The 8,780-nt window shown below is 47.3% G+C and overlaps 1 protein-coding gene across 1 annotated transcript; it reads right to left on the bottom strand.

The window, feature by feature from the left end:
- Nucleotides 1-7,598: 7,598 nt before the first annotated feature.
- Nucleotides 7,599-8,702, bottom strand: DUSP1 (dual specificity phosphatase 1; the record flags this gene model as incomplete). The annotated part of the gene is made up of 2 exons (XM_008946607.1): nt 7,599-7,971; nt 8,483-8,702. Coding segments are annotated over 2 exons (591 nt in total), but the record flags the coding sequence as incomplete, so codon positions are not given.
- Nucleotides 8,703-8,780: the final 78 nt, after the last annotated feature.

Here is an 8,780-nt window from a genome sequence, read left to right as displayed (position 1 = left end):
CCCCAACAACCCCGCCTGCCCTCCCCCATTCCTGCCACTCCTGGAAGGCATTAACACCAGATAAAAGTATGAGGAGCCCAAATGCAGCACCCTGACGTCAGCCATCCCTGGAGTCTGGAAGGGAAGCTGTAAACAGAGGAACAAAAGGCAGTTACAAACAACCATCTTTGTTGGTGCCTGTGGACAAGCATTTACAGAAAAAAAGAGGACCAAGGGAAGGTGCTGAAATTTGAGGGTTGCTCAGCATTTGGATGTTTGCTGGCCCATGGAAGGAGGAAACTCTCCTAAGGGAGTAGGAAGAGCAAAAGACCAAGACCAAAAGAATTTTGTTTTTTTTCTCCTTGCAAATAGCTTTGTTCCTTCATGTTCCTCCCAGAAGGAAAGGGTGGGGACTATTGTTCGATACTGTGCAATTTGCTGTTCAGCTGGCTCCTCGCACAGCTCCGGGGGCAGCCAGGAGTCCTTCAGCTCAAAGCACCCCAGTGATGCAACAGCAGTTCCAGCCAAGCTACAGCAGCCGACAGGATTTCAATGTTTGACCAGCTTCAGCCATCCCACTCCATCTGTACTAATTTCAGTAGATGCTGTAGTTTGTGTTAGTGTGTCTTGAAACACCCTGAGCGTTTGGATTCCTCATGCTCTGCTGCCAGTGAGGTCTGGGAGAAGTGGCCATTGTACAGATGTGGTTCTAGGATCCCACCAGGCTGCAGAAGAGCCAGGCTGGCACCCAGGAGCTTTGATCTCGCAGCAGCAAAGCCCAGACAGTTGTGCCCAGACACAGACTGAGTTCACAACTGATACTATCACAGCCAGCACGTGTGGGACTGCTGACTTTGTTGTAACAACAAAGACCATGAAAACATCCTGTAAATGTAACATTTAAACCAGTGCTTATGCAATTAAAAAAAAAAATCCACTAGACATGGTTACATAGTTTATGCTATTTGTTTCCATTGACAGCGTCCCCCTTGCCTGGCGCATGGGAATGAGCACTGGGCTCTGTAAACCACTGGAAAATAGCAAAGTTCACACTTTTCTGTTGTCTATTTTTTACATAAGGATTGTACGTGCACATGGGATTGAAAACAATCATATAATTTTTAAACTATTCATTGTGCAAAAGCCCCTCAAATATTTATCTGCAATCATCAAGATTCCATGGCAGAAGACAAGAAAGAAAAGAAGTCACTAGTTGGTCTACAAGGGTCACAGAGTATCAGGAAAGACTGCTAGAGTAAGTGAACATCTGTGGTTTATACCCTCCATAAAAGAGAAAAACCTGCCATTAATACCACATGGTGCAATGACTCAGATGTCAATTAACAAAACCTTAAGATTTGAAAGAACAAGATCCTGATGTGGAAACAAATTCACCATAGATCACATTTTAACAAGAGTCTAGGGAAGACACCGAAAAGAAATCATTGCTTACTAGTATGCAAAAGACCTGAAAAAGACATTTTTAGGCTTCTCCACCACAATTGGTGGGGAACCAAAAAAAAAAAGCCCTTTGAAATGAAATTAAATTATACCAGAAATTCAAAGGCAAATAAACCACACTGTAGTTTATTATGTTAGTACAGAGAGGACTTATATTTGGCTCTGAGACAAAGACCATAATTTAAAAAAAAAAAAAAAAAAGTATTGTACAGTGAGGACCTGCTAATTCATAGCCAACCAGTTACCAAATTAGAAGATAATTACATCATATCAGAGTCCTCTGGATGTTCATTTTTTAAACATGCCCTGTAGTTTTGGAACCAAAAGGTGTTGAAATGACAGGGATTGGTGTCATACGTAATCCTCTTATGAGAAACGACACATTTTCTGTGGTACTTGTGATGGCCCCAAAATGAACTATACAACATGGACGTTGGAACGAATCGGCTGATTAAATTACTGTTCCTATAGCCATGACTCACCTAACCTGAGCACCAAACAAGACCCAGGTAGAATGTAATGGGGTTCCTAACATCCACTGTTATTAGCTATGCTTCATCTCCATTCCCATGCACCAAGTATGTCCATGAGCATCTTCTGGTTTAGCTCTCTGAACACCTTCAGCCTTCCAGACTCCAAGCCAGCAGCACATCACTGCTGAGCACCCACCTGGAGGACACATCCACCCACTGCCAGCTGGAAGCTGCCCACAGGCTGTCTCATCTCACCCACTCTCCTGTCTGCCAGCCCTGCTGAGGAGGGGAAGCCCAGACCGAGTCATTTCTGCATCTAGCAGGAAACACATGCAAATGCAAGAGCCTGAGAGCCCCGCTCAGGAAAGCCCCTGCCCTGCAGCCTGGCAGGGCCCTCAGCCCCTCCGTTGTGCCATGGGTGCTGACGAGACTGGGCGCTAAGGCCACGCACAGCCTGGCACTGCAGGAGGAGTGCGCAGCCACATGCAGCAGCTGGAAAACACTGGAAATGGAAACTCCTAGGGGAGGGAACAAAAACAGCTCACACCTGGAGCGCAGGCTGTCCCACACCATGTAAGGACAAGGAGCAAACCTGCCTTTTCTCTCAGTTTCAGCCGCTAGTCTTATGATGATGGAGCAAATGTGCTCTGTGCCAAACCAACAGCATCAGGTCAGTGTAGGACCTCATCACTGTTCTCCAGACAGACACAGAATTGTACAACTGCAATTCCAAATGGGAAATAACTCTCAAAACCAGGGGCCCTTTACCCAATCCAGCAACAGAGCAACTCAGCTGCTTCCCCTCAGGTACCTCAGTTCATCCCTTGGAGGGTGCCCTCAGCATTACACAGCCACTGCCTGGGCAAAAACAAGACAGACATGAGCCAGACCTCAAGCCAGGTCCCCAGCAGGACCAACTGAAGCCCTCACATCAATACCAATTAATCCAGCAGGTCCTACTTCTCCCCAAGGTCTCTGCCTTCAGAGCTGCTTTCCCTCCTTTAATATCTTGGTCCCACTTCAGCTTTTATGCCCTTGATGGGTCCTAACAGGACCCACCTGACCAGGCACCTTGGCCATGCCTCTGGGTTGGGCTGCCAGCTCCCCATCAGCTGTGGCTATTGGCTGTGTACCATAGTAAATAGCCTGTAGTAGGAACGCAACACCCAGCACAAATCTCAGGGCTCATTTGTTCTTTCAGCATGAGTGGGTTTGAGCCTGGGGTTTAGCTGTTTTCCCAGCCTCCCTGCAGCTTTGGATCAAAGCACATTTGGGGAAGCCAAAGCCTTGGGTGGTGTCTCATTGGCTACACTGAATGTAGCTGTCTGTCATGGATATCATTGCTAGACAAGGGCAAGGACAAGAAACAGGTTTAGGTGATGTTTGAGGCATGGTGACTTCTAACTACTCTAGACAGTCACACATCACAAGCTTTTCTCCTTCACCATCATGCTGTGACTTGTCTACAGAGCTGGGGAACGGCCTCTCTTGGGCTGCACTTAAACACCCTTTCTAAATGACTCTCAGTGCCCTTTCTGCTGCCCTGGAGCCAGACAGAGGAAAAAACCCAGGTGGTAACTGGGCAAACTAGATCTGTCTGTGTATGATCTGGATGTAATGTACTTTTTTTTTCCACGTAATGGCCACACATCCTTGTGGCCCTGCTAGTCTGATACTGGGGGTGACTAATGCAGGATAGTCCCTAAGCAGGAGTACAGCCAGCACCTTTCAACGCACTGATTACAAAAGAAAGGCAAGAGCTTTGAGACAAGGGGATTACCCAAGACACATCTAATCTGCAGCTCTGTCTGTTCATCATGTGATAACTGGGTATACTGTATCCTCTGGGTATCACATCTTGACGGGGATATTACGCCTGCCTCGTGGTGTGTGCCCTTCTGTGCTGGCCACGTACGCCCCTTGGTTGTGGTGACCTCTCTGCGGGTGCTGTGTGGAGCCCCACATGTTGTGTTGGGTTACACACTGCTGTCACTTGCGTTTTGCCTATACACTTTGTAACTTTGGGGTGCCGGTTGTCCATGCCCTGGCATTTTGGGGGCCCGAAGGACTTGTCTGTGCCTCCCTGTCCCTGCTCTGTGCACACAATAGCCATTGTTTGCCTTTGGGGAGGGTGAGCAGCCTCTGGCTTGGGAGGAACAAAGCCCGGAGCCAGTTCCTGCAAACACAAAACATGCCTTTTTATCACTTCGTGACAAATTGGTTTGTCAGCACCAGGAAGTGATGTTACTGTTGTCCTCACCAAGGGGAAACTCCTCGTGGTTTCCATGGGAACGCATGCAACTGTAGAACTAAAGGTTTATATAAGCCGAAAGCCCTACACACGACTGCTCAGTGTCGGGTTTGTAGGGGTCTTGGATCAGAGACGAGGGGTAGGGTCTCAGCGGAGCCCCGGGAGCTGGGGAAAATGGGAGTTCAAAGCTGTAAGCCAGGGTAAACTCTGTGCCTTGGTATCCCAAGCAAAGAAAACAGCAAAGCAGAGAGAATAAATGAGGGTCAAGAAGGGAAAATTACTCCCTAACACATCCACAGCAGGCAAAGTTCAGCTCAGCTATGTCATCAAGGTGTCCTCTGGCTCTTGTCAGCACCCACCTCAGCCCCTGGTGCCTCCTCACCCAGCTCACACCTCCTCCTCTGCACCCCCCCTTGCCAGTTGCCCCACTCCTTCCTTCCCTGCTCCCCGCAAACCCTCCAGCTGAGCCCATCCGTCTCCCAAAAGCTGTGGCACTGAGGTGACTGATCTCTCTTTTCGCTGTTGTTCTTGCCCCTTCATCCTCCCCTTGTTTGGGCCAGAAGCAGCGTGGGATCTGGGTGCGATCCTGTCCACAGGGAGTCTGCAGGAGTCTGTGGGCTCTGGGCACTGTGAGCCTGATTATAGCCGACAGCAGAAGGATGGTAATAAAGGCCTGGGAAAGGCCATCGGATGTGCCCAGAGTTGGGAGTGCGTGGCGGTGCCTCGCTGGGACCGGAGCCCTGCTGCCGCTGGCTGGCTTTTCCTCAACAGGCTTTGTGCTGAAGCAGCTCTCTTTTGCACCCCTCTGTCAGGTGCCTGCTTAGGTTATAAAAGCTGATCAGCTGCCAGGTAATGAGTTTTATTGTTCCAAGAAACACATAAACAAGCTCCCCCGGCTGACGGGGAGCGGATTTCTGTTTGAATTGAGATTAACAGGCAGGATTTTTTTTTATCAGTTGCATGGGCAGGGTTGCCAAGGTTGTATTTTTCCACTGAACAAGCTCTGCTTTGCTTTGAAGGTAAAAGTTTGTTCCGCTGTTTAATGCAGGTGTCAAAACGCTCACGCACACAGAAAGAGCTTTGCATGCTTTACAGGGAGGGCAGGGGTAGGTGCGATCCCACAGAGCAGCACAACCTGACAAGAGACTTTCCACGGATGGAGGGGTTTTGCAGGATTTGCAACATGGGACAGACTTTGTGGAGGAATATTCTCTTTGAGGTTCATGCACGCTTTAGGAAAATAAGGGTTTCTAACTTTGTTTCTTAGTGCCCAGAAAATCTCTCCTCCTTTTAACTGCTCCTTTATTCTTTTTTTTTTTTTTTTTCTTTTTATCCCTTGGTGTCAGGTCGGAGCTTGGCAATAGCTGACGTGTAGCACTGACGACAGAGCTGCATCAGAGGGGCAGCACACGTGGAAGAATTTCAGACACAGCACTGCATCATCCCCTCCTTCAAGGGCACCTTCTCCCAGAATAAGACTCCTCGATTTTATCACCAGTAATACTCCAGGTAACTTGCAGAAATTCAGCAGCAGTTTGTGGTGTTTTGCTCATCTCCACAGCTAAGTGACAAGAGCACAGCTGCTTTAGCCTTAAAAATCCCTCATCTCTAAGGTCAGAATCAGAACTGTTAAAATGCCTTGATTTTATACAGTCATAATCTGCTGTATCTATTTAAGATAAACCATTTTTGACAGGTCAAAAGAAGGCTATGACTACTGGAATATCAGTCACAAGGACAGGTGGCTTCATTCTGGAGTGGATGTAGGACCCTGGGTATTCTAGTGCTCCCCCAGCACCCATCTCCTTGTCACCAGTATTACTACCCTGCCTCGGAAAGCAGGCTCCCAGCTGCAGCTCCTCCATATCAGCTTCCTCTGGTAAGGGTATGTCACACCAGTGCTGCTCCCCCCACACTCCATGGAGGTGTGCAGGTCTGTCTCACCACACAATAACCCTGCATCATTCGCTGCCTGTGACCCCCACCCCACAGGAGCTGCCAGGAGTGCTGGTCTGTGAGAGGTCTCATGCCTCTTCTCATACATAAAACTACATAAAATTCCTTTTGTTGCCTCAACTGAAATGCCAGATAGAAGTCACTCTAGTGAGAGGCTGCAGCAGGAAAGAATTTATTTGGGTCTAGGTAAGAAAATCAGTGACTTATTGTTTACCCAATCTCTTGTTATGCCCTGATTTGCTTATAAGGATAGCCCAGCAAGCCAAATACTTCACTCCAGGAATCAGAAGCAGCCCAAGTTGCAAAAGGGATCAAGGAGGTGGGGCAAAAAGAAAACACCTTGACAAAAACCCACAATCACTGGAGATTTGTTCCCAAAAGGGTAATTTTCAGACTTAACCTTTGAAGCATTACAAGTAAACAAGCAATAAGGAAGCTTCTTCCTCCTCCCTAGGAGAAGGACTATTTGAAATTCACTGTAGCCCTGTGCCCAGGTCTCAGTTGGTTCACACTGCTACAGTTCTGTGGCCATCACTGCAGCAAAAGCCACCTTCCAGCTGAGAAGCCAGCCTGGGCTCCCTGCCACTGCACACAACTATGGGAACAAAGAAAAGCTCAGGTTAAGAAGCAGCAATAGTTTCTAGTCAACTATGTTTAAACCCATTTTTCTAACTCTTTCAGCCAAGACCAGAGGTCAGCAGAGTTGAAAACTCAGGTTTCTCTTACAGAGAATAGATTCTCTCACTTCTCTTCACTCAAGAGCTTCCACATGAGTTCTGGGACCGTAAAATGCAACATTTTAAAGAATGTATCATCCAGCTCAATAGAAATATCATAATTTATTCCATTTGTATAAAAAAGTAATCATATAACAAAACTATGTCTTCATAAGAAGAAATATATTATTTGACATCATAAATAAATCAGCAAACATACAACCCTTGGCAACTCAAAAAAGCACTAGCCTGGTGCTTTCACGTCAGTGCTTGGGAAACAAGAAAGAGCTGACAGGTATATATACACACAGGATTACAGTACCAAAAATACTGAGGTATTTTGTTTCTCTAGAAATGAAACTTTACGTTTGTGAAGGCAAAAAAACCCCAATGTAATAACAAAAATAAATAAACAGGACTGTTGTAAAAGGGGACAGCATCAGTGTTGCTCAAAGTGTCCAGGAATGGGAATACTGGTGAGCATGCTACTAAACATGGAGCAGGCTTAGGACAGACAGAAAAGGAGGAACAGCTCAAGAAGAGACAGTGTCCTTTGATCCGTGTATACATCCAGGTATCAGCTTTCAAAGTCAGTAGAAAAGTCAGTAACACCTAGTGTGCTGGGTGAGCTCCTCTCCATCCACGACACTGTTCTGGGATGCATGGATGGTCCCCCACAAAACAAGAGTGACTGATGACACTGTCCCTGTAGTTATTGCACTTCTGAGACAGCAATTCTGAGTTAGGTTATCTTCACCTGCTTTTCAGCAGCTCGGGGAAGTGGTGATGGGGCTCTGAAGGTAGCTTAAAGCACTGGACGAGGTGTGAACGGGGATGGAGACTGGGAAGTTAAAAACGGTGGTGGTGGATGCTCCTCTGTCCAATACTGACATAGCAGGGCTACCAGCCTCTGCTGAGCAGTTGGGGGCAAGGACTTGCGACTCAAACTGAAGAAGCTGCCCCATGAAGCTGAAGTTTGGGGAGATGATGCTTCTTCTCTGCTTCACAAACTCAAAGGCTTCATCCAGTTTGACTCTGTTGGTCCTCATGAGGTAAGCAAGGCAGATGGTGGCTGACCGGGAAATGCCAGCCTGGCAGTGCACAAACACCCTTCCTCCATCATTTTTAACCGAGTCTGGAAGAATTAAAATACAGTTAGCAAACAAGTCTCACTGCTTCCCGAGGTGGGAAAGCACAGACTACTGTTTTACATTTCTTTAATCCGTCCCTTCCCTAGCCTAATAGGTGCACATGGTGCTTTTGAGACAAAGAGAGCCTTTGTCCTGAGGGAACCAGCAGTCTAGCTATTTTCATTCTGGGCTCCAATTCCAATTATACTAATAGCTCCTCCAGGTCACTTTAGCAGTCTTGCAAGATTACTTTAATACTGATCCGCTTAAATTCACTAGCTCTTTTCTGCATGACCAGTGCCTCTTGATTCAAGATTTCAAACAGTTTTTTGAAGCACAGATTATTCCTCTGAGTAGAATAAAATTAGCATAAGGGTTGCCCAAGTACCTCTCCTATGCAGAATTAAATTCCCTCATCTGAAACGTAGGCTTTACTAGGGAAGATAGTGCCCAAAAATCACTTCCCATGGTACGTTATCCCAGAAAAAGAACAGACTGCAAAGGGAGGTCATTTACCTATGAAATCAATCGCCTCGTTAAACCAGGAGCTGATATCTGCCTTGTGGTTGTCCTCCACGGGGATACTTTTATACTGGTAGTGCCCTTCAAAGTGGTTGGGGCAGTTCGCGGAGACGTTGATTAACGCGGTGATCCCCAACGCATCCAGCATGTCTTTTCGGGAGGCATGGTACGCGCTGCCCAAGTAGAGGAACGGCAGGATTTCCACCGGCCCACCCTAGAACGGGAGGGGCAGACAAGCGGTTAACTTCGCCCGGCAGCTCCCGAAAACGCTCCCCGCTCCCCTCGCCGCCGG

This window comes from Merops nubicus, unplaced genomic scaffold (assembly GCF_000691845.1).
Source record: "Merops nubicus isolate BGI_N331 unplaced genomic scaffold, ASM69184v1 scaffold33318, whole genome shotgun sequence".
NCBI lineage: Eukaryota > Metazoa > Chordata > Aves > Coraciiformes > Meropidae > Merops > Merops nubicus.
Note: the sequence above shows the minus strand (reverse complement) of the source record. Positions and strands in the feature narration are given on the sequence as shown.